Here is a 22,501-nt window from a genome sequence, read left to right as displayed (position 1 = left end):
TTTATTTATTTTATATAATTGTTGTATCTTAAATCTTAATACACACTTTTCCCAAAGAACTGAAACCAAATATATGCCTTCAAATCTCGTCAATCTGATGGCCGCTAGAACTCGACTTCGAGATCGAGCTAAGCATGAACAATTGAAGAACGATTTGATCGAGCACTCTAAATTTTCTCGCAATCAAGTTTAAATTTTTACTGTACTTTATGTTATAATTTCTATCTTATAATTTATCTCTTTTGTATGTATCAAATTCTAAATTTGCAATAATTATAAGATTTTCTTAAATTACAAATTATAAATTTATTTAATTTTTTAAAAAATAATTTTTTTCTAAGATACCCAACTTAAGATCCTACCTATAAACACTTCTCAAAACTAAAAACAAAATTAAAACTCCTAAATTCTACTTTTTCAAATTTAATACTAAATTAATGTAAGATACCCTAATTAACATACTACCTATAATGTTGCTCTTATATATTAACATTACTTATTTTCTTTGAATATGGAGAGATCCATATCAAACATTACACACATTCGTATATTTTTCTTTTATTTATAAAAAGAAAGAAGTTAACCAACAAAGTCAAAAGGTGGTAAATGTGGTTAAGAAATTTCTACAGAGAAAAGTGCATTTAGAGCTGATTGAATCCTTTTTAGGAGGAAACACATTAATCGACGATCAATGTCAACTGTTACTGCTTTTATATAAGCTAATGAAATCACATTCATATTCTATGATGATTTCGTAAACAAATAAAATACATCGTTCTTGGTTAATTGTGTTTGCGTGTCTACGCATGTGTGTGCTCGTCGTATGAAATGAATCATGCGGTATGAGTAATTGAGTATGCATTTAATTCTGAAATTGCAAAACATTGAAATAAGATATAAATATTAAGGCTGAAAAGCCCATATAATTTATTGGGCCTTAAGATATGAACATAGTAAAACATGCCGCTAACGATATATCCCTAAAATACCCTTTGCCTTGTAGAATGAGTAGAATGATTTTTGAATTGACCGTTATACCCTTGAGTCAGAGTATAAATTCACACCAACCCCAATGCGGAGACCTCGAAGTGAACTCCATTGACGCTGAAGTGAAGGAAAGGAGGGAAGTTAAAGTTTAGGTTCGAAACAATACAAAGTGAGTTAGGTGAAAAACGATAGAAACCCCACAGCAATGGCCCCTGCTCTTGCCGTATCCCGAGATCTCACCGCCGCCGTCGGCTCTCCGGATAATGCTCCGGCGAAAGGACGTGCTTCGGTTTACAGCGAAGTTCAATCAAGCCGTATTAACAACGCTCTCCCTTTGCCTTCTGTACTTAAAGGAGCTTTCAAAATCGTCGAAGGTCCCGCTAGTACCGCAGCCGGGAATCCAGGTGAGAGATCGGAGATTGAATTATTTTATCAGTCTGATCTGATGATTTTTTTTTTTTCGATTTGTGTGTCGTTTGCTTGATCTAGATCTTGTTAGTTTGGTGAGAGAATTGATTAACTGTATGATTTTGGTGAAACTTAATGGCTTATGATTATGCAATGGCTCAAGAGGAGTCTGAGAAATTTCTTACAGATCTGTGGTTTATAGACTTATTAGAGTGTTCTGGAGGATTTAGAGTTGCTTTGATATGACTGCAGATGAGATAGCGAAGTTGTTTCCGGGTCTATATGGCCAGCCATCTGTAGCAGTGGTCCCAGATCAGAGTGCACCTTCTTCTGCACAGAAATTGAAGATCGGTGTTGTCTTGTCCGGTGGTCAGGCACCTGGTGGGCACAATGTCATTTCTGGACTGTTTGGTAAGGGTTTCAAAGACATAATTTTGTGTGTGTAATGATGATTTTCGTCGAATTCTAGCTGACATTGTCCTGATTTGTAATTTTGTTTCCGCTCTTAGATTACTTGCAAGAGCGTGCCAAAGGAAGCACATTTTACGGCTTCAAGGGTGGTCCAGCTGGTATCATGAAATGCAAATATGTTGAGTTGAATGCTGAATATATTCACCCGTACAGAAACCAGGTACTTGGCTTGTTTACTTTATAGATCCTTCTCACGAGCTTTGTGATTGATTTGGGATGTTAGAACTTACAGCATCATTTTTAATTCACTTTAAGTCAAAGCAATCATCATTTACACTATGATGATCCACATTTAGTGGAGCATAAGTCCTTTTGGTTGGATATGCTTGTCTTTTTATGTCGATGTGGTTATAATTCTCTTTTGGTCTCAACAGGGTGGTTTTGACATGATCTGCAGTGGAAGAGACAAGATTGAAACACCTGATCAGGTTGAATATTTTTCGTGGTTTAAAAAGAATTGTTACTGCTTCCAAAGTCTCTATTCCATGCAGTGAGTAATTATAAATGGCTCACATGTGCAGTTTAAACAAGCTGAAGAAACAGCAAAGAAGCTAGATTTGGATGGATTGGTGGTTATCGGTGGAGATGACTCCAACACCAATGCTTGCCTCCTTGCTGAAAACTTCAGGTAATACTGGCAGAGTCATATTTGTTTCATGTCTGTTTATTTATCCTAGTCCAAAGTTGTTGGTCTTGAAGATTCATGTGAACAGAATCTTTAATGCTTTATTGATTCAGCATTTTGACTTGCTTTTTACTTGTATTATTAGGAGTAAGAACTTGAAAACCCGAGTCATTGGTTGCCCCAAGACCATTGATGGTGATTTGAAATGTAAAGAGGTTCCTACTAGTTTTGGGTTTGATACAGCTTGCAAGGTGAGATACCGTTTGGATCAGTTTTTATCTGGACTTTCCTTGCTTTCCCTATACTAATTGTTACATAACTAATTGTGTGCTTTTGATTTTATTCCTTGTCAAGAATCTAATTGTTTGTTTGTTCTACCAGAAGAATAGTTTGAAAAAGAAGCCTATTGAAACATTTTATTGCTTATGCAGATCTACTCTGAAATGATTGGAAATGTCATGATTGATGCAAGGTCAACTGGAAAGTACTATCATTGTAAGTAATGGTTAACAGAAATTCTTATAGTTGCATAATTCTTATAGTTGCTTTATTTCTGACAAGCCCTATTTGTTACTGATGCTTACAATGTCGTATCACATTTTCATTGCAGTTGTACGACTTATGGGTCGTGCTGCTTCCCACATTACACTTGAGTGTGCTTTACAAACTCACCCTAACATAACAATTATTGGAGAAGAGGTACACTCTTGTTTGACTTCAAAATGCCCTAAATATTTGAGTCTTATTGATGTTAAAATTAAACTGCATATCAGATTCATTTTGACGACACTTCCTTGAAGCCAATAATCTATATTAATATCGGAATTAATGTTTCAGAGAGACCTCACACAAGTCTCAGTAGCAATCAGTCTACATTTACTTAGCTTTGATCTGGAAAAACTCTTTTGCAGGTGTCCGCCCAGAAGCAGACTTTGAAGAATGTGACGGACTACATGGTAGATGTTATCTGCAAACGTGCTGAACTTGGTTTCAACTATGGTGTCATACTGATTCCAGAAGGCCTGATCGATTTTATCCCCGAGGTGTGTTTTTGTGTCTGATATTAGAATATACCACTTTCAAGCCTATTAATATGATTGTGTTCTTATCTGATGTGTTCTGTAATTTATGACTTCTTAGGTCCAAGAGCTGATCGCAGAACTGAATGAGATTTTGGCAAATGAGGTTGTTGATGAAGATGGGCTGTGGAAGAAGAAGCTCACAGAGCAATCCTTGAAGCTGTTTGATCTTCTACCTGCAGCGATTCAGGAGCAGCTGATGCTTGAGAGAGACCCACATGGAAATGTCCAGGTAATTGATAATAGTCTTGTCACCTCATATTAAATTTCCACTAGCTTCATATCTCATAGATTATTTATAGATATTTTTCGTACATCTTGATAGGTGGCCAAGATTGAGACTGAGAAGATGCTTATTCAAATGGTTGAAACTGAATTGGAGAAAAGAAAGCAAGCTGGTGCATACAAGGGAAATTTTATGGGACAGTCTCATTTCTTCGGGTACTTTCTCTCGTTTTTTTTCTTTCAGTGAACTAAGTTCCTATATATGGCTGCATAATACATAACTTATCTATCTATGTGAGGGAAACAAACTCAATTTATTGATTTGAAACAGGTATGAAGGAAGATGCGGCTTGCCTACAAACTTTGATGCTACATACTGTTATGCACTTGGTTATGGCGCTGGAGTACTCCTCAACAGTGGGAAAACGGGACTGATTTCTTCGGTTTGTACTCCACTATTTCCATTCGAATCAGTTTTTCTCTGTTTCTCATGTATCTGTTGATCGAAACTGCCTTTTGGTTAACTAGTTTATGCTTAAATTGAGATTAGTACTTTATTGGCGCAGGTTGGGAACTTGGCTGCTCCTGTGGAAGACTGGACTGTAGGTGGGACTGCTCTCACTGCCTTGATGGATGTCGAGAGGAGACACGGTAAGAAAATAAATCAATAAGAGTCTACTCAGATTTGAAATATGGATATTAAACAATCTGTGTTGAATATCAACTTGTAGGTAAGTTCAAGCCTGTGATCAAGAAAGCAATGGTGGAACTTGAAGGTGACCCTTCGATTCCCTTCTCTTTTTATAGTTTTTGTCCCTGCGGTTTAATGGTCTTGCTAAGTGACTTTTTGGAATCCGCAGGTGCACCTTTTAAGAAATTTGCATCGCTGCGTGAGGAATGGGCATTGAAGAACCGATACATCAGCCCAGGTTCGTTGCAGTTTTGTTTTGTCTTAAAGCAAAACACGTGTTGTCTTTGGATTCTTAGTGTACCCTCTGTGGAAATATTATTGCAGGTCCGATCCAATTCACAGGACCAGGTTCAGATGCTCTCAGCCACACGCTACTTCTCGAGCTCGGGGCTCAATAGTCTTCTCTTGATCAGCAACCATTCCCTTGCTTTTCTGTTTTCCCTAGAATTTCACATTTGGTCTCTTTCTATATTTGTTACCTACGTACCCGTACCGTTTCGGTTGTGTTTATTTCTCTCTTGCTTTTCTTCAATATATAAGATAATTATAATATGGAAGACATAGTCTAAATTTAATACAAAGTTCTTAAATCTGAGTGACCAATTCAAAATTCTTCGTGGTTCTATTCGAAAAAATTTAAGCTATGGATCAACAAATGATGGCTTCGGAGATTTTAACTATATTGTTGAATCGAAATGTATTGTAAACGGTAAACCCCAAGTTTTGTTTAAGCATAGCTAATGATGATAGGCTTTAAAGATGATACATCAAGATCAGGCTTCTAAATTTACTTTAAGTTCTAAAGATGGAGTCTAAATTTCTAAAATATAGATGTGATATATAGCCAACTCTTCTTTAAGCCCATTAAAAGATATACCAAATGCATGGTAGGTTCTAAAGATACATCATGGTCCCATAATTGATTAATTTTAAATAACTCTCTACTGGTAGATTGGTTTGTTAATGGGTTGTATTCTACTAGATTTGCTAATTCGAAAGCGAAATATCACATATGACTTTACTTTGTGTATATAGTAAAAAAGTTTATAGATTCCATTACCTAGCCTTGCTAGTCGATTTTTTTTTTTTTCCGGTTGCATCTTGCATGATGTAGTTGTATTATTTACTTTTTGTTGGTGATAAATAATCAAAGTAGTTGTGATTTAGAAATTCAAGATTTAATTTCAGAAAAAATACCAAAGGGTATAGTATATTTTCTGTTCAATGTTCATATAGCTTAAAACTGTATTCAGAAAACGTGATAATTTAACGTGCATGCATATATATATGGGTCGAAAATTAAACTAAGATCAAACGTTAATGATGTTCGATGTTTCGAACGAAGAAAATACTCTCACTATCATCGTTAGATTCGGCAAATCTTTCGCTTACTTATTTATGGCAATTTCTTACATCCTTTAGTTTAGTCTCTCTCTCTCTCCCCTTTTGTCGATTCGGACACAGAGAGGGGGAGGGATACAAAGAAAAGGAGTCTTTCGTTGATCATGGGACAAGAGAGACTGGACGACGAAGAGAGACCCGAGTCACGTGATCTTTACGTCTACGGTGGTGCGCGTCTAGGCCCGACCCGGATCTCTACATTAGCCGGCGACCTGAATCCAAAACAATCGATAAAGCGAGGGAAGAGGAAGAGAATACGAGCTTGTTCCGCTTGTTCCGAGAGAAGAACGGCTAAAACAGCCATAGGCGTTATCGCGATTTTGGGTTTCTTTTGTCTCGTTAATTGGTTCATGCTCTCTCGCCTTCACGAAGGTCGTGTCTGGCTCCGAAGAGGACTCTCTAAGAACCCTAACCGGAACTCAAAACTAGTTTTTTCACAGGTCAATGACTTGTTTCCTTTAATTACTTACGTTTCTTGTGTTACACTCTTTTCACATTGTGCTTTTTTTTCCTGTACTTAAAGTTTTTTTTATCTAACTTTTCTTTGGTGTGTGAATCAGAATGAAGAACGTAAGAAGTTTGAAAAAACAAAGAGGAAATATAATGGAACATATGGTAGGATGTTGAGTTTGGCTGCTCATGCTTTGGCAGAGGTAAATCATGTATTCTTCAAAAACCAATCTTATCTTCCTTTCTCCGTAACACTGTTTTGCTACTTCGATCGATTTCTAATTTGCATGGAAATGGTGTTCGATTTTGATCAGAACAAACTTGAGCCAAAAGAGTTATGGCAGGAGCCAAGGGAACAAGCCTCGGCATGGAAGCCTTGCGCTGATCAACGTTCTTGGACCCCTGACGGTCTCTCTTTTAGTCCTTTTTTATCTCTCTTTAACATTGGGTTGAAGCTTGTTTCCTATGGAGTTTTACTTTACCTGATTTTATAGATGGCAAAAATGGATATATAATGGTAACTGCAAACGGAGGGATTAATCAACAAAGAGTTGCTGTAAGTTTTCTTCTCCTTGTCCTACAATTTATCTTTAAAATTTCTCTAGTAGATTACAACCATTGGATGTCTTCACAGGTATGTAACATTGTTGTTGTAGCCCGATTGCTCAATGCGTCTCTCGTCATTCCCAAGTTCATGTTAAGTGACGTTTGGACAGATGCAAGGTAACTATTGTAAGCTCTCCGTCCTCTGTCTCACACTGTCTTACCGTTTTCAAATCATACAGAAGAATTGTTTTTACATTTGTAACGGATTTATTGAACTTTGCTACTTCATAGTCATTTTGGAGATATCTACCAAGTGGAACATTTTATAAAGTATTTGTCACCTGATATTCGGATAGTAAAGGAACTACCAAAAAACCTTCAATCTTTGGATCTTGAAGCAATCGGCAGTGTCGTGAGTTTTCCCAAATCTTGATGTAGACGAGTCTCATCTTTCTTTCTCTTTTTTTTTGTTTGTTTGTTTGTTTTATGTTTTGTCACTTTTATCTCTTAAGGTGACAGATTCAGAAGTGATGAAGGAAGCCAAACCAGACTTCTATATGCAACATACTCTCCCTATACTAGTCAAGAACGGAGTAGTCCACTTTGTTGGATTCGGAAATCGTTTAGCCTTTGATCCAATTCCGTCTGAGTTACAGGTAGATATATAATTCTTGAGTCCTCTGCATTTCTATCTCTAATTAGCTAGCTTCTTTGTGCTAAACTTTTTTGGTAGTAGAGGCTTCGGTGCAGATGTAACTTTCACGCGCTACACTTTGTCCCAAGAATACAAGAAACTGCGGCTTTGCTGATGAGGAGACTACGAGACAGCAGATCTTACGTTGCACCACTTGATCAGCATCTCCTTGGTCCTAAATTCGCTTCCTTAATCTTGGGAAATGAATCTAATCCTCCACTAGTGCAGCATGAGGCGACTTCCTCTTCTAAGTACCTTGCTCTCCATCTACGGTTTGAAATCGACATGGTGGCTCACTCTCTATGTTATTTTGGAGGAGGCAAAACAGAACAGAAAGAGTTGGATTCTTATCGCCAAAAACACTTCCCTTCTCTCTTAACTCTAACCAAAAAAAAAAAGTTTGTTCCTCTTACTTCAGACCCAAGCTTCCTCTCTTACTTGTTTCCGATGCTAAACCTAAATTACTCTGTTTCGGATTCTTTTGTAATCAAGGTTCCCATCTGCTGATGTTTTGAGGACGGAAGGACTTTGTCCGTTAACACCCGAAGAAGCGGTGCTTATGCTCGCTGCTCTCGGCTTCAACCGTGAAACCCGAGTCTTTGTAGCTGGCGCAAATATATATGGAGGATCAAAACGGTTAGCCGTGTTAACGAGCTTATACCCGAACCTAGTCACCAAAGAGAAGTTACTAACACAATCCGAGCTACAACCATTCAAGAACTTTTCATCTCAGGTTAACACAAGAAAAAAAACGAAACTTTTCCCTTTAGCTTTACTAATTTGTTCCGCTTAAGACCTCAACAAAGGTTTCAAACCGGTTAGAGATTATTATGTTTTGTTTACGTTTGGTGTAGCTAGCGGCTTTAGATTTCATAGCTTGTGCTGCGGCAGACGCGTTTGCGATGACGGATCCAGGGAGTCAGTTGTCGTCTCTAGTATCGGGATATCGGATATATTACGGAGGCGGGAAAATGCCGACGATAAGACCGAACAAACGGAGACTTTCGGACATACTGATGAGGAACAGTACGATAGAGTGGAACGTGTTTGAGCAAAGAGTAAGAAAAGCGATTAGACAAACAAAACATGTGTCTGCTAGACCTACTGGACGTAGCGTTTACCGTTACCCAAGATGTAAAGAATGTATGTGCCATGCATGATCCATGATTCATCATGATTGTACTAAAAATAAAATTTAATGGTTTTTTTGCCATTCCGTTTATTGAGATGGTTAAAAACTTTTCAACTTTTAAAAGTAACCGATCAACAATTTCGGTCTTTTTTTTTTTTTGATGATTTAACCCATTTTATCCATTTTTTGTATCATCTTGTATTTGAATTAAAACGTTCGAGTTGAGTTGTATTTTAAGATATTATCAAGAAATAGAAGAATACTAGGTTTAAGTTTTACCACTTAAACTGAGTTTGAAATAGAAGAATACTAGGTTTAAGATTTATGGTTGGTCAAGTGTTCATAATCACACATCACAACAACACCTTCTTCTCTTGCGGCTAAAACGCTGTCGTTTCAGCATTCCCCGCTTCCACAGACTTCAAACGACAGTAACTTGTATACATCTGATGTTTTATTGGAACGTGTGGTCAAGCTCAAAGTTCGGCGCGTGAGGTTATCAACAAGTTCTCTCGTTCTATAGGGAAACACACGTGGCAAGTACAGTAATACAACCGTTGCCGCCCCCACGTGGCAGCTTAGCTGATTTCGTGATCAAATCTAATAAACCATGCATTAATTAATTAATTGACAATTAATTACTTACAAATCTACTGGATTATTTTCTTAAAACTTTACAATGACGAAATTAACTTTGAAGACAGAGCCAGAGACTCTGACTATACGCGCACCAACATCACCTTTTCTATATATATTAATACACCCAAATGCTCAACAACAAGAAACAAAAATCGAAAAAAAAAAGAAAAAAAAGAAAAAGGTTCTTCATCTTCCTCGTCCTCACTTTATATACCATTCCTTATTCCGTGTTTATTCAGCGTTTTACAACAGCTAAAGAAACGACACAACGCCTCTATTTTTCTTACCCTTTTTGTTTGTGTGCAAAGAATAAGGTCGATCTTCTCCGATCTCTGAAGAGTTGGTGGTTACATTTCTCAAGCTGCTGTTAATAAGAGTGACAAATCCAAAGGTATGTATCCTTTACTTGTTTAATTTGGTTTTTTTAGTTTTTTTCTTTTACATTTTTCTCCTTCCATTTGGTGCTATTGGAGTTAACTTATAGTTTAGATTGCTTATACAGAATTTTTAGGAAAAGTGTATTTTGTTGTCGGAAAGAGACGTTAACTCCCGAAAATTAATAAAACACACACAATTTTCTGGGTTTTGGGTTTCTCTTTAGAGATTTTGATTCAAATCACTTCTTAAATGTACTAGTTTCTCAATTAAAAGTTTTAATTTACTCTTTGAACTCTTATGTCATTTTTTTTATTATTGACTGATGATGTTAAAATGTAGAGAGATTATATATGTTCTATCTTTTTAGAAATGCTGTGAATATGTCCTCTTTCCAATTCCTCCATATCTATTTCCTTTCTCAGAAAGATTTTTTTTTTAATAAATCTTTAGATATATTAATCTCCATATTAATTACTTCTTCCTGCTTAAAAAATTTCACAACACGCCATTTGAATGAATTTAGGGATGAATCTATTTTGTAAGTGAAAGCAATTTTTTTGTGATTACAAAAGGGTTTGTTTGAATCGATTTTTGCAGGTAACGAAGCTTTTGATTTTGAAAGGGGATTATTAGATTTTGAGCTAAAGAGAGATGGCAACACTAGAAGATATTGGAGTAGCAGCAAGTATCAACATACTCACAGCCATCATCTTCCTTTTGGCATTTGCAATCTTGAGGATTCAACCTTTCAACGACAGGGTTTATTTTCCTAAATGGTATCTCAAAGGTATTAGAAGCAGCCCTTTGCATTCAGGTGCTCTTGTCAGCAAGTTTGTCAATGTGGACTTAGGCTCCTACCTACGGTTCTTGAACTGGATGCCCGCCGCTCTTAAGATGCCCGAGCCCGAGCTTATTGACCATGCTGGATTGGATTCTGCGGTCTACTTGAGGATTTACTTGACAGGGTACTCATTTTTTTTGTAATTTTGCTTGTGAAAGATTGTTGCTTTAGCATGGTTTCATCTTTAAGACTTATTGTTGTTTCTCTGTTTTTTTTTTTTTGTTTCAGGCTTAAGATCTTTGTCCCTGTAGCTTTACTTGCTTGGTCGATTCTTGTACCTGTCAATTGGACTAGTGATGGTCTGCAACTAGCAAAGCTTCGTAATGTAACATCTAGTGATATTGATAAGTTATCGATCTCGAATATCCAACGTGGATCAGACAGGTTTGCAAATCATCCAAAAAAAAAAAAAAAATCTCATATATGTTTTTATTCTTCCACCTGTGTCTTAAAAAAGTTTGTGTTTTTTTGAAGGTTTTGGACTCACCTGGTGATGGCTTACGCCTTTACATTCTGGACTTGCTATGTTCTAATGAAAGAGTATGAGAAAGTAGCTGCTATGCGTTTGGCATTTCTCCAGAACGAGCAACGTCGCCCTGATCAGTTCACGGTAAAGCTATTATCTATGATCAGTTTTGTTTCCTGATGTTATAACCTTGGACTGACCCTGTTTGCTTTTACAGGTTTTGGTTAGGAACGTACCAGCGGATGCAGACGAGTCCATTAGTGAGAGTGTGGAACATTTCTTCCTAGTTAACCATCCGGACCATTATCTTACACATCAGGTTATTTGCTCATTCATCGCTTAGAAAGGATCGGTCTTTTTTCCGTGGTTGTGTTTAAATCCTACAACTTGATTTGTCCAGGTTGTGTATAATGCAAACGATTTGGAAGCACTAGTAGAGCAGAAGAAGAGCACGCAGAATTGGCTTGACTATTACCAATTGAAGTATACAAGAAATCAGGAACAAAGGCCAAGGATAAAGGTAACTGAGTGGTCTTAGACACAAACTTAAAGAAGCTTCTCTTGTCTCTAATCTGTCTTATGTTGTCTTCTTTTGGAAACTAGACGGGTTTTCTCGGGCTATGGGGGAAAAATGTTGACGCAATCGATCATTATATAGCTGAAATCGAGAAATTAAATGAGCAAGTGAGTATCGTTTGTCTTCTCATTTCTTGCAACAACACCTTTCTCCGTTCGAAATAATCAAACATGACTTATCTTTTTGGTTTCTTGATTAGATATTAGAGGAGAGGAAGAAAGTAAAGAAAGATGACTCGAGTATAATGCCAGCAGCTTTTGTCTCATTTAAAACACGATGGGGTGCTGCGGTTTGTGCACAGACTCAACAGTCAAGCGATCCGACTGAATGGTTAACTGAATGGGCTCCCGAGGCACGAGAAGTGTTTTGGTCGAACCTCGCCATACCTTATGTCTCTTTAACAGTTAGAAGACTTATAATGCACATTGCATTCTTCTTCCTCACTTTCTTCTTCATGATTCCGATAGCCTTTGTTCAATCCCTAGCAAGCATCGAAGGCATCGAGAAATCCGCTCCTTTCCTCAAATCCATCATTGATAAGTATGTTTCCCTCTGTGACTCTGTCTGTCTGTCTGTCTCTCTACATTTTTTGTCTAGATGTTTAAATATGCTATGTTTTGCAGGAAGCTTGTTAAATCGGTTATCCAAGGTTTCCTACCGGGTATTGTGTTAAAGCTCTTTCTAATATTTCTGCCAAGCATTTTGATGGTAATGTCGAAGTTTGAAGGGTTTGTATCGTTATCATCGTTAGAGAGAAGAGCAGCTGCTCGGTATTATGTCTTTAACCTCGTCAATGTTTTCCTCGGAAGCATAATTACCGGCTCTGCATTTGAACAGCTTGATTCTTTCCTCAAACAATCTGCAAATCAGTAAGTTCCTATTTCTTTGTCCCTGTCTCTATTAGAACTGTATGTCGTCGAGCTTATGTATTGTTTGCACTTGTCATTTGTTATAGGATTCCTAGGACAGTTGGAGTAGCGATACCGATAAAAGCAACATTTTTTATCACATATATAATGGTGGACGGTTGGGCGGGTATTGCAGGGGAGATACTGAGGCTGAAACCTCTGATCTTTTTCCATATAAAGAACTTCTTCTTGGTGAAAACAGAAAAGGATAGAGAAGACGCAATGAACCCGGGACAGATCAATTATCATGCGACAGAGCCTCGGATTCAACTCTACTTCCTACTTGGTCTTGTCTATGCCCCTGTGACTCCGGTTCTACTCCCATTTATTATTATCTTCTTCGCATTGGCCTACCTGGTATTTCGTCATCAGGTTAGCAAACCTAACTCTGTTTCTTCTTATAACATCTTCAAGATTATTTTCCATAGTCAAGATTTCCAAGTTTTGTTTGAACCTAAGATTTTCCTTGGTTGTATCAACCAAACCCGGATAAGGTGTTTAAAAATGTTGGTTTTTGATCTTTTGGTTATCAAGAGAGCTTAACAGAATCATACAGATACTTGTCTACTTGTTGAACTTTCTTGTTTTGCTGATTAAGCGTTTTGGCAGATCATAAATGTGTACAATCAGGAATATGAAAGCGGGGCTAGGTTCTGGCCAGATGTTCATGGACGTATAATATCAGCATTGATGATCTCGCAAGTCCTTTTGATGGGACTAATGAGCACTAAAGGAGCCGCTCAGTCCACGCCTTTCCTCCTCGTCTTACCGATCCTCACATTTTTCTTTCACCGGTTCTGCAAAGGCCGCTATGAACCAGCATTCCTCCGACACCCCTTGAAGGTTAGTAGCAAAAGTCTCTCACTATTATTACTCAAGCCAAGGTTTGGTCATCAGTTAAAAGAAACTCTATTTGATTGTATGTTTACGATATATATCCAATGGCCTGGTTTACAGGAAGCTATGGTCAAAGATACATTGGAAAAAGCTAGAGATCCCTACTTTAATCTGAAACCATATCTTCAGAAAGCATATATTCATCCGGTTTTCAGAGACGACCACTTTGAGGATAGTCGGTTTGATGAGATATCGAGTTATCGCGCAGAGGATTCGGATGAAGACTGTGTTACTGTGCCAACCAAACGTCAGTCCCGGAAAAATACTCCGGCGCCTAGCCATGCTAGCCGTGGTTCTTCGTGGTCACCACCGTCAAAATGATAGAAGAGACCCATTGATACACTTTAACCGGGGGAATACAGTATATAGAAGAAAAAAACAGATGTAAACAAACATGTTGGGAAATTTAGTTGTTATTAGTTTTTTTTTGGTTCTTTTCTTACGTAGTCAGATATTTGTATATTATGAGAATATTTTTTAGAATTTGTTTACATGTTTGAAATCCCATTGTGACAACAATTGTTGAGGAAAAACAAAAATCAGTGCCAAGGTCTAAGGAATCTCTCTTCTTATAATTGCTCAAACGATTCAACCATAGAAAAATCAAACATCTGTCAATTACTCGATACGGAACAGCTTCCAAATCAGTTTCCCTTTTTCGTATATTAACTACTCCCACAGTCCCAAATCTATGCGTGGTTTTTTTTTTTTTTTTTTTTTTTTTTTTTTCTTTTTGATATATACGGATCGAGTACCGTTTTGTTGTCAAAAAAATATGAGAGAAGTTAAAAGAAAGTTGAATTCTTTGGATAAGTCAACACTTTGTTGTCAAAAAAGGATAAGTCAACACTTTATTGTAGTATTTTTAGCAAAAAATGTTATAGTATATCTCCTTAAATGCTAACAATAAAAAAAAATTGACCACCATAATAGTAAATGCAAAATAAAGTAATGGTGAGTTGTACATATCTACTTAAAAAGAAAATAAAAGTTACAATTTTGTCAATTTGTTGACCAAAAATATCAATTAGAGATATATTTCTTAATTTTCAAAATATACTGACAAATCTGCGTATTATTTACAAAAATAGAGAAACTCAAAAGATTTTTAAACGTCTGATAATGAAATTGGTCTGTAATCATAATCTGCATTTACGCATAAGAAGATTGTATCCATATTATTGTGTATTTCGATGCGTAATTATGGGTGAAAAGAATAATTGCTTTCTTTTTGTAGTGATAAAGTAAAGACGAGGGATTTAGTAATAAATTGTTTTTTTATTTAATTTACAAAAAGCTTCGGTGGATGTGACGGAGAGCGAATCGGCGGTCTCTTCGGTTCATAAAAATAGAGACGCACGCGCGCGCGTGGTTCCACCGGACGTACGAATGAATCAGTCAGTCAGTCACTAGGGTACTACTAACTTTAGAAGCGCCTCTTAAATAGCTTCTTCTTTGACTGTTACATTTTTCTTCTCTCCTCTCTTTCTTTCTTTTGTTTTTTTCTTTTTTTAATAACTCATAAACATTTTCGAACATATCTTTCTTCTCGTGTTCATGAAATTATTTTGATATTTGAGCGCCTTTCGTTTATGTCAACTGAATTGAGAAGATGAATCTCTAGGAGTGGTTCTCCTCCACCGGGAAAGCAATCTGAAAATATCGTCTACTCTTGTTTTTGAAGCCTTTGTAACAGTTAAAAAGGTGATGATGCTACTCTACTCTCTGTCCCTGTTTCCGATATTCTATATATTTGTTGGTTTCTCTCGTCTGAAATTCTCATTTCTTTTCGTCTTCAATCAGTTATGTATTGTTTCGGATTCGTCAAGTTCTGTTTTGTTTTTTCCTATTATCCTTGTTCAGACTGTTCTCTGAACTCGGCTTAATCTCTCTATTTTGTTTTGTTTCTGTGACTGTTAGGGTTCTGAAACTGTGTACTCATTTGATAATCCATTTCGTAATGTGTGAGAGACCTAAGATTACTATAGACTCCGGTGTAGAATCCTTTTCCGGTGGATTTCAATGCTAAATACCTCTGTCCCCGGTTCCGGAAGTTTCTAGGAAGACGCTTAAAATCGTAGTTTGAATTACTCAATTGTATCAACAATGTGCCTCTTTGATAAGGATTGGCGAAATTTGAGTATTGACATTGTTTTTTTTTTTTGGCAGGTGAAGTTGAGGATATGGAAGGTGTTGTAGTAACTGCTAATGGAGTGAATCTTAAACATAAGGGTGGGAAGGAGGGTTCAAAAGGAACTTGTTGGCCGGAGAAGAAGAAACTGCTTGTGGCGACGAGTCTTAGCAGTGGCTCATCAGACATAGAAGAAGAGAGTAGCGTGGAATGTGTGAAGCGAGTCTCTAATAAAAGACGGAAACGCTCTAAAGCTGATGAGATTAAAGCTAAACCTTCAAGAAAGAAGAAGCGAGATGGGATTGGTGGTGTTGAAAGCAAATGTGAGGAAGTAGAGAAGAAGCAGAGGAGCTCTGTCAAAAGGAGAGCTAAAGAAGAAGAAGAAGTTGTTGATGATGACAAGAACTGGGAACAAGAACTCCAACTCGTTTCTTTCACCAAGCCAACATCTCGCAGCAGGAGCAAGAATTCAGACAGTGGGGATGTTTGGTTTCCTGGAAACGATATTGATGTTAGCGCTTCTAGTTCACGTTCTGAGTCTGAACTCCCGGATTTTCATCTGAAAAGCGAGAATTTTAGTGACTGCAGAATCATGACAAGGAACTTAAAGGTAAACAATTGTTCTTATACACAACAAGAACACATGATGCGATGAAACTTTACTCAAATACTTTTTTCTGAAATCATGTTTCTTTTTGCTTCTCTCCACAGGCTGATTTGGGAGATCTTGCAATTTGCCATCAATGCTCTAAAGGGGAAAGAAGATATCTCTTCATTTGTACCTTTTGTGAAGAGAGGTTGTATTGTCTTCCATGTATAAAGAAATGGTTAGTCTTTGTCCTGAAGTTTCTTTACTAACTTTCTTTTGGCTATATGTTTTAGTATCCTTAACTAATCTTGTGGTCTGTCACAGGTATCCCCATATGACCAAGGATGATGTCATAGACAAATGTCCCTTTTGCCGTGGAACTTGCAATTGCTGCTCATGTTTGCATTCGAGTGGATTAATCGAGGTATGATTGTATTCTTGCCAAAAGATTCATGTTGAGAATGAATATGATTGCTTTTTGAAGTAATGTGAAGAACAATCATGAGTGTGTCCCCATAATGTATCTGTTTGTCTTGCAGACATCAAAGAGAAAGCTCAGTAATTACGAAAGATTTTATCATCTTCGATACTTGATTGTGTCAATGCTTCCTTTCCTGAAAAAGCTATGCGAAGCACAAGATCAAGAAATCGAATCCGAGGGAAAAATTCAAGGTATAAAGCAATCTTCTCTACTATTAACACGAGGTTTTTTTCTTGCTACAAGATAAATGAAATTGATTTGTTCTATATAGGAGTAGTGCCTTCTCAAGTTGATATATCCGAGTCTCTATGCTCAAATGAAGAGCGCGTCTTCTGGTAAGTATCACCCGATTTTGCATTGGTTTGAAGAGTTACATTGACATTGTATCTATTTCATATATTACTGACTTATCATCTTTTGCTGTAGTAACCACTGTGCAACCTCAATTGTCGACCTGCATCGAAGCTGTACAAAGTGCTCTTATGAGCTTTGTCTGAATTGTTGCCAAGAGATCCGTGGAGGATGGCTTTCAGAACGCCCGGAATTCAATCTACAATTCGAGAATAAAGGGACCCGATATATACATGGCGAAGATGCAGAACCGAGCTCTTCTTCTGTTTCTGAGGATGAAACTAAAACTACATACATTAAGTGGAATGCTGATGAAAATGGAAACATACCATGTGCGCTAAAAGAGCTAGGCGGTTGCGGTGAATCTGTGTTGGAGCTTAAGCGAATCCTACCGGTGACTTTGATATCAGATTTGGAGCATAAGGCAGAGACATTCTTAGCCTCTTATGTTATCAATCCAACATTGTCATATTGTGGATGTTCTTCTGATTTGGAGGCGAGTATGAAGAGGAAGGCAGCTTCAAGGGACGGATCCAGTGACAATTACCTCTACTCTCCTGATTCTTTTGATGTCCTGAAGCAAGAAGAGCTTCTACATTTCCAAGAGCATTGGTCCAAAGGTGAACCAGTGATTGTTCGAAACGCTCTTAACAACACAGCTGGTTTAAGCTGGGAGCCAATGGTGATGTGGCGGGCTTTATGTGAGAATGTTGATTCACCAACTAGCACTGATATGGCTGATGTCAAAGCTATCGATTGTTTAGCTAATTGTGAGGTAGAAACTCATTTCTTATAACGTTTTTAGAGGTGGGATAGAGGTTCTATAGCTCATCTTGTTTCTTATGATTTCAGGTGAAGATCAATACTCGATGTTTCTTTGAAGGATACAGCAAAGGGAGAAGATATGCTAACTTCTGGCCTGAGATGCTGAAGCTGAAGGATTGGCCTCCTTCAGACAAGTTTGAAAACCTTTTACCTCGTCACTGCGATGAGTTTATTTCCGCATTACCATTCCAAGAATATAGTGATCCTAGATCCGGAATTCTCAACATTGCTGCAAAACTTCCTGAAGGACTTCTTAAACCAGATCTTGGTCCAAAAACCTACATTGCATATGGGACTTCAGATGAGCTTGGTAGAGGCGATTCAGTCACTAAGCTTCATTGTGATATGTCAGATGCAGTAAGTTCCAGAATTCTTACACAATACTAATGAATACAAAATGTAGTTTGTCAAGTATATAACGGTGTCTTGTTTGTAGGTGAACATCCTGATGCATACGGCTGAAGTAACCTTAACTGAGGAGCAACGGGTTGCAATCGAAGCTCTGAAACAGAAACACAAGCTACAGAATGAGAAAGAGCTTCAGGAGCAAAATGGTTCAGAGGGAAAAGAGATTGTGAGTTATGAGAATGGGTATCATGATGATACGGGTGGTGCACTCTGGGACATATTTAGAAGAGAAGATGTTCCTAAGCTTGAAGAGTATCTAAGGAAGCATTGCAAAGAATTCAGACATACTTTTTGCTCTCCTGTGACAAAGGTAAGAAAAGAAACATCTGCAAAACGTTTTCATTACATGAGTCTCGAGGCTATTTTGGCTGATAGGATTCTTTTGTTAGGTGTATCATCCGATACATGACCAATCTTGTTTCTTGACCGTGGAGCATAAAAGAAAACTCAAGGCGGAATTTGGTATGGTTTACTGGTAACTGTAATAACTGTGACTTCCCACATTATTATATTCATATGTTTCATATGTTTTTGTGTTATATGAATATAAGGGATTGAGCCATGGACATTTGTGCAAAAGCTAGGAGAAGCAGTGTTTATTCCCGCTGGTTGTCCTCATCAAGTTCGGAATCTTAAGGTTATTGTTTGAATGATTTTTGTCTTATAAATTATAACTTCTTCTCATTGCCCTTAGCATATATAAAATGATTTTAAATGTGGATTTGAAACAGTCGTGTACAAAGGTAGCTGTTGATTTTGTTTCCCCAGAGAACATCGATGAGTGTCTCCGTTTGACTGATGAGTTCCGACAGCTCCCAAAGAACCACAAAGCTAGAGAAGACAAACTTGAGGTGATCCTTTGCTAACTTAGGATTGTTGTTTAATCTGTAAGTGAGGTGATACTTTGCTAACTTTCGTTTTTTTTGTTTAATCTTTGCCATGTGAAAACAGATAAAGAAGATGGTGATATACGCAGTGGAACAAGCACTGAAAGAAGTGGAGACATTATTGGCAGATCTCAGCTAAAAACTTCTATATTGCCTTGTTGTTGTTGTAGGAGTGACAGCAGATTTTGTAGGAATGTAAAGCCAATGGCTATTTGTAGTTGGCTTTTGCTGTTGTGTAATATATATATGTAAAAAAAGAGACATGTGTCTCTTGAAAACAATGATTCCTTTTTTTCAAAAATGGGAATTTTAATGTAACTTTTTGAAATTGGAGGAGGCCATTAATTCCTTTTTTTTGGCAGATGAATGAATTTGATGTGTAATCTTCTTTTGCATTGTTTTGTATCTAGCACCATTTGGTGAGCAAATGAAAAAAGGTTGACATATATTGTAAATCTTATAATGTGTAGGCCTAGACTCTTTCTAAGGACTCTGTTTGACTTGTGAGAACTTGGTGATGACACCATTGTTTAATTTGTAATAAAGGAATAAAAGTAAAAAACTGTATTTATTTAGAAAGAAAATAATTAACTACATTTGAATAATTAATATTCTTAGTCAAATTGTCAAAAAAAAAACATACCATTTTATAACATATTCATAGTTGAATTTAAATTTCGGACAACAAATTATTGTTTTTGTATGAAAGTAGACCCCACCTAACTTAAACATGTAGGTGGCTTACGACGTCGTTTGAAGAAGTCTAACTACCATCTTCGTCTACCTTTCTTTCTTCAGTTCTTCTCTTCTCTCAAATCCAAAAATGTTTTAATTCCAGTTATTAAGTTTCCTTTTCTTCTCAACTTTTCTGTTGACTTCACAAAATCCTAAAGAAGCTTTTTTTGAGACTCGAATGTTTGATCGCGATTTCTCCGAGGTATCACAATGACGAGGAAACCGCAGCCGCAGATTCAGCCCCCATTGTCACGTCGCGGCTTCGTTTGGCTTGGATGGAAGCTCGTTATCGCTTTCTCCGCCGCGCTTTGTCTTCTCGCTCTCCTCAGGATTCAACTACAGTACCATTCCGTCGCGACATTGCCGTCGCCGCTCTCCGTTGCGAGATCTCACACTCTGCTCCGTGAATACTCCGGCGATCGTCGTCCCAAGCTCGCTTTCCTTTTCTTAGCTCGCCGTGATCTCCCACTTGATTTTATGTGGGATAGATTCTTCAAGGTCAAACCCAACTCTTTTAAAATTAAGCTCTTTATTTTATTTTTTTCAAATTTGGAATAAAAATTGCTGATTCTGGTGTAGGGTGTGGATCATGCGAATTTTTCAATTTATGTACATTCATTACCTGGTTTCGTGTTCAATGAAGACACTACGCGATCTCAGTATTTCTATAATCGCCAATTGAACAATAGCATTAAGGTGAGTGTTCGTTTTGGACTGTTCCCTAAGGGATTATATAGTGGATGAATTACAACTTAGGATGAGTGTTTGTGGGTATAGGTAGTATGGGGAGAATCAAGCATGATTGCAGCAGAAAGATTGTTGCTTGCATCTGCTTTAGAGGATCAGTCCAATCAAAGATTTGTTCTTCTCTCTGACAGGTGTGGTGCTTCTTTCAGCATTACTCATGGCTTGCTGAATTTTGCATTTTTTGCATACATTTCCTTGATTTGATATCCCTTTCCAATGATCTTCTTTCTGTTTTGCAGATGTGCTCCATTATATGACTTTGGCTATATATACAGATATCTTATCTCTTCGCCGAGGAGTTTTGTGGATAGGTAGATTGCAAGTCTGAATTTATGATGGCCTGATTGATAACTGGTCTAGTATAAGAGGAGTTATTTAGATGATGATGATGATGATACAAAAATTATTGCTTTCTATTTGCAGTTTTCTTCATACTAAAGAGACACGGTACAGTGTGAAAATGTCTCCTGTCATACCTGAAGAGAAATGGCGGAAAGGATCCCAGGTATCTTCAATGCCCTTGCTTATGAAACCAACATTCCTGAATTTGATTGCTTACCAACAATTTTGAAACCTGAGTGTCTTCTGGATATTTAAGCATCAGGTTCAGAGGGACAAGAGGTTTCTTTGAAGTTCATAAAGTTTTTAATTGCATCCTAGTTTGATCTATTGCAGTGGATAGCTTTGATCAGAAGTCATGCAGAGGTCATTGTAAATGATGATATCGTATTCCCGGTTTTCAAGGAATTCTGCAAGGTAAATTTGTAGAAACCAGTTCCACCATTAAGGAAAACCTCAGTTCTTGTTGTCATAATGTCAATCTTGATTATTATTTTTGCTGAAGAAACAAGGATATTTATATGATGATTCTCTTTTAATTGCAGAGATGTCCACCTTTAGGTACCAATGAGGCATGGTTGTTTCTTGTAAGTTATACTTGGAAGTTGGGATTTTTCATTTTATAGCAGCCTGAATCGATTATGTTGATTCATAGTGTTGGTTTCAAAACAATCTCAGCACTGTCTATTCTGTAGTCTATGAACACTTCTCTTCATTGATTTACCTCTTTCTTTCTTAATCAAATGGTGGAATTTTTTTTACGTTTGATGTGAACTCAGAAACAGAACCGGCGCAACTGCATCCCCGATGAACACTATGTGCAAACATTGCTTACGGTAATCCTATCTGATCAAAATCTCTCCCAATTTTGTTTCCATCTAAAAATTTCCATGTTGGTAATGTATTCGAAACTGATCTTTTCAGATGCGAGGACTAGAGAGTGAAATGGAACGTAGAACGGTGACATATACTGTATGGAACGTTTCGGCTACAAAATATGAAGCCAAATCTTGGCATCCCGTCACTTTCACAGTTGAAAATTCTGGGCCTGAGGAAATTAAAGAAGTAAAGGTACTATATAATTGTTCTTTACCGGTGATCATAGTCACAACCTAATGGATCTTTTGAGTAATTTGTCGTTCTTGTTCTTTTCTTGAACAGAAAATAGACCATGTCTATTACGAGTCTGAATCTCGAACTGAATGGTGCAAGGCGGATTCAAAACCAGTCCCGTGCTTTCTTTTTGCAAGGAAGTTCACGAATGAAGCTGCTATGCGCATTGTGAGCGAAGGATTAGTAGGATCATCAACCAACAGAACCTTATTATAACACAGCAACAGTGTAAGCAAATTTTTAGGGTACAAACTGAGAAAGGAAACCTATCATGTAGGTAAAGCAACAGAGAGTATACATAAAGTAGGGAATAGCATTGATACATTACAGAAATCTCTCATGAGTATTACTTAATTGATTTTATATATGACGCTCAGTACAAACTAAGATCCTTCTTCATGAATTTTCTTACTTTGGAATCTTGTTTGGGTGTTAAAGTTTCATATGTATATATGCCTGAAAGGTAGAAAAGGTAGCAAT

General features: G+C 37.3%; 5 protein-coding genes across 10 annotated transcripts in view; all 5 read left to right on the top strand.

The window, feature by feature from the left end:
* Nucleotides 1-8,847, top strand: part of LOC17897228 (O-fucosyltransferase 2) — an 11,310-nt gene extending 2,463 nt beyond the window's left edge. Inside the window, exons 2-11 of one of the 5 annotated variants that reach the window (XM_023790249.1) lie at nucleotides 5,914-6,327; nucleotides 6,448-6,540; nucleotides 6,652-6,745; nucleotides 6,832-6,893; nucleotides 6,972-7,060; nucleotides 7,175-7,295; nucleotides 7,396-7,539; nucleotides 7,620-7,975; nucleotides 8,070-8,310; nucleotides 8,432-8,847. In XM_023790249.1, coding sequence (XP_023646017.1) covers nucleotides 5,914-6,327; nucleotides 6,448-6,540; nucleotides 6,652-6,745; nucleotides 6,832-6,893; nucleotides 6,972-7,060; nucleotides 7,175-7,295; nucleotides 7,396-7,539; nucleotides 7,620-7,975; nucleotides 8,070-8,310; nucleotides 8,432-8,737 — 1,920 coding nt within the window. In that variant the 3' untranslated portion in view covers nucleotides 8,738-8,847. Of the gene's footprint in view, nucleotides 1-5,913; nucleotides 6,328-6,447; nucleotides 6,541-6,651; nucleotides 6,746-6,831; nucleotides 6,894-6,971; nucleotides 7,061-7,174; nucleotides 7,296-7,395; nucleotides 7,540-7,619; nucleotides 7,976-8,069; nucleotides 8,311-8,431 lie in introns of those variants that run through there. The other 4 variants (XM_023790250.1, XM_023790251.1, XM_023790253.1 and 1 more) reach the window with 4 other exon arrangements.
* LOC17897353 (pyrophosphate--fructose 6-phosphate 1-phosphotransferase subunit beta 1) lies at nucleotides 1,090-5,078 on the top strand. Its single transcript, XM_006307068.2, has 16 exons — nucleotides 1,090-1,391; nucleotides 1,648-1,806; nucleotides 1,905-2,026; nucleotides 2,241-2,294; nucleotides 2,388-2,494; nucleotides 2,637-2,742; nucleotides 2,923-2,986; nucleotides 3,102-3,190; nucleotides 3,403-3,534; nucleotides 3,632-3,802; nucleotides 3,896-4,011; nucleotides 4,127-4,238; nucleotides 4,362-4,446; nucleotides 4,527-4,571; nucleotides 4,656-4,724; nucleotides 4,811-5,078. Exons 1-16 carry the CDS (start codon nucleotides 1,193-1,195, stop codon nucleotides 4,882-4,884), a joined length of 1,704 nt encoding a protein of 567 aa, XP_006307130.1. The 5' UTR covers nucleotides 1,090-1,192; the 3' UTR covers nucleotides 4,885-5,078.
* A 673-nt stretch (nucleotides 8,848-9,520) lies between the features above and the next one.
* Nucleotides 9,521-13,975, top strand: LOC17897098 (CSC1-like protein At1g11960). The gene is made up of 12 exons (XM_006306759.2): nucleotides 9,521-9,739; nucleotides 10,324-10,691; nucleotides 10,796-10,951; nucleotides 11,042-11,177; nucleotides 11,251-11,352; nucleotides 11,434-11,553; nucleotides 11,637-11,717; nucleotides 11,810-12,150; nucleotides 12,234-12,479; nucleotides 12,566-12,890; nucleotides 13,128-13,361; nucleotides 13,476-13,975. The coding sequence occupies exons 2-12, from the start codon at nucleotides 10,378-10,380 to the stop codon at nucleotides 13,734-13,736; spliced, it is 2,316 nt and encodes a 771-aa protein (XP_006306821.1). The 5' UTR covers nucleotides 9,521-9,739; nucleotides 10,324-10,377; the 3' UTR covers nucleotides 13,737-13,975.
* A 902-nt stretch (nucleotides 13,976-14,877) lies between these two features.
* Nucleotides 14,878-19,474, top strand: LOC17896740 (lysine-specific demethylase JMJ25). 2 transcript variants are annotated; one of them, XM_023777191.1, is made up of 14 exons: nucleotides 14,878-15,119; nucleotides 15,336-15,492; nucleotides 15,585-16,156; nucleotides 16,258-16,373; nucleotides 16,460-16,559; nucleotides 16,675-16,807; nucleotides 16,888-16,951; nucleotides 17,043-17,742; nucleotides 17,820-18,149; nucleotides 18,229-18,510; nucleotides 18,590-18,662; nucleotides 18,752-18,837; nucleotides 18,932-19,051; nucleotides 19,152-19,474. In XM_023777191.1, the coding sequence occupies exons 3-14, from the start codon at nucleotides 15,599-15,601 to the stop codon at nucleotides 19,224-19,226; spliced, it is 2,637 nt and encodes an 878-aa protein (XP_023632959.1). In that variant the 5' UTR covers nucleotides 14,878-15,119; nucleotides 15,336-15,492; nucleotides 15,585-15,598; the 3' UTR covers nucleotides 19,227-19,474. The 2 variants fall into 2 exon arrangements, with proteins under 2 accessions (XP_023632959.1, XP_006304678.1); XM_006304616.2 differs by lacking the exon at nucleotides 15,336-15,492.
* Nucleotides 19,475-19,909: 435 nt separating this feature from the next.
* LOC17898927 lies at nucleotides 19,910-22,443 on the top strand. The gene is made up of 10 exons (XM_006305000.2): nucleotides 19,910-20,320; nucleotides 20,402-20,518; nucleotides 20,600-20,700; nucleotides 20,809-20,880; nucleotides 20,993-21,074; nucleotides 21,245-21,325; nucleotides 21,454-21,495; nucleotides 21,688-21,744; nucleotides 21,833-21,979; nucleotides 22,070-22,443. Exons 1-10 carry the CDS (start codon nucleotides 20,033-20,035, stop codon nucleotides 22,235-22,237), a joined length of 1,155 nt encoding a protein of 384 aa, XP_006305062.1. The 5' UTR covers nucleotides 19,910-20,032; the 3' UTR covers nucleotides 22,238-22,443.
* Nucleotides 22,444-22,501: the final 58 nt, after the last annotated feature.

This window comes from Capsella rubella, unplaced genomic scaffold, assembly GCF_000375325.1.
Source record: "Capsella rubella cultivar Monte Gargano unplaced genomic scaffold, Caprub1_0 scaffold_1, whole genome shotgun sequence".
In the NCBI taxonomy this organism is placed as follows: Eukaryota; Viridiplantae; Streptophyta; class Magnoliopsida; order Brassicales; family Brassicaceae; genus Capsella; species Capsella rubella.
Note: the sequence above shows the minus strand (reverse complement) of the source record. Positions and strands in the feature narration are given on the sequence as shown.

Coding starts and splice junctions, on each gene's coding strand:
- LOC17897353 (XM_006307068.2), top strand. CDS start 1,193: ATGGCCCCTGCTCTTGCCGTATCCCGAGATCTCACCGCCGCCGTCGGC. Junction 1,392..1,647: donor TACCGCAGCCGGGAATCCAG/GTGAGAGATCGG, acceptor ATATGACTGCAG/ATGAGATAGCGAAGTTGTTT. Junction 2,495..2,636: donor CTCCTTGCTGAAAACTTCAG/GTAATACTGGCA, acceptor TTGTATTATTAG/GAGTAAGAACTTGAAAACCC.
- LOC17897098 (XM_006306759.2), top strand. CDS start 10,378: ATGGCAACACTAGAAGATATTGGAGTAGCAGCAAGTATCAACATACTC. Junction 12,480..12,565: donor CTCAAACAATCTGCAAATCA/GTAAGTTCCTAT, acceptor CATTTGTTATAG/GATTCCTAGGACAGTTGGAG. Junction 13,362..13,475: donor TCCTCCGACACCCCTTGAAG/GTTAGTAGCAAA, acceptor CCTGGTTTACAG/GAAGCTATGGTCAAAGATAC.
- LOC17898927 (XM_006305000.2), top strand. CDS start 20,033: ATGACGAGGAAACCGCAGCCGCAGATTCAGCCCCCATTGTCACGTCGC. Junction 21,326..21,453: donor TTTTCAAGGAATTCTGCAAG/GTAAATTTGTAG, acceptor TTTTAATTGCAG/AGATGTCCACCTTTAGGTAC. Junction 21,745..21,832: donor ATGTGCAAACATTGCTTACG/GTAATCCTATCT, acceptor TGATCTTTTCAG/ATGCGAGGACTAGAGAGTGA.
- LOC17896740 (XM_006304616.2), top strand. CDS start 15,599: ATGGAAGGTGTTGTAGTAACTGCTAATGGAGTGAATCTTAAACATAAG. Junction 16,952..17,042: donor AATGAAGAGCGCGTCTTCTG/GTAAGTATCACC, acceptor CTTTTGCTGTAG/TAACCACTGTGCAACCTCAA. Junction 19,052..19,151: donor CTAGAGAAGACAAACTTGAG/GTGATCCTTTGC, acceptor ATGTGAAAACAG/ATAAAGAAGATGGTGATATA.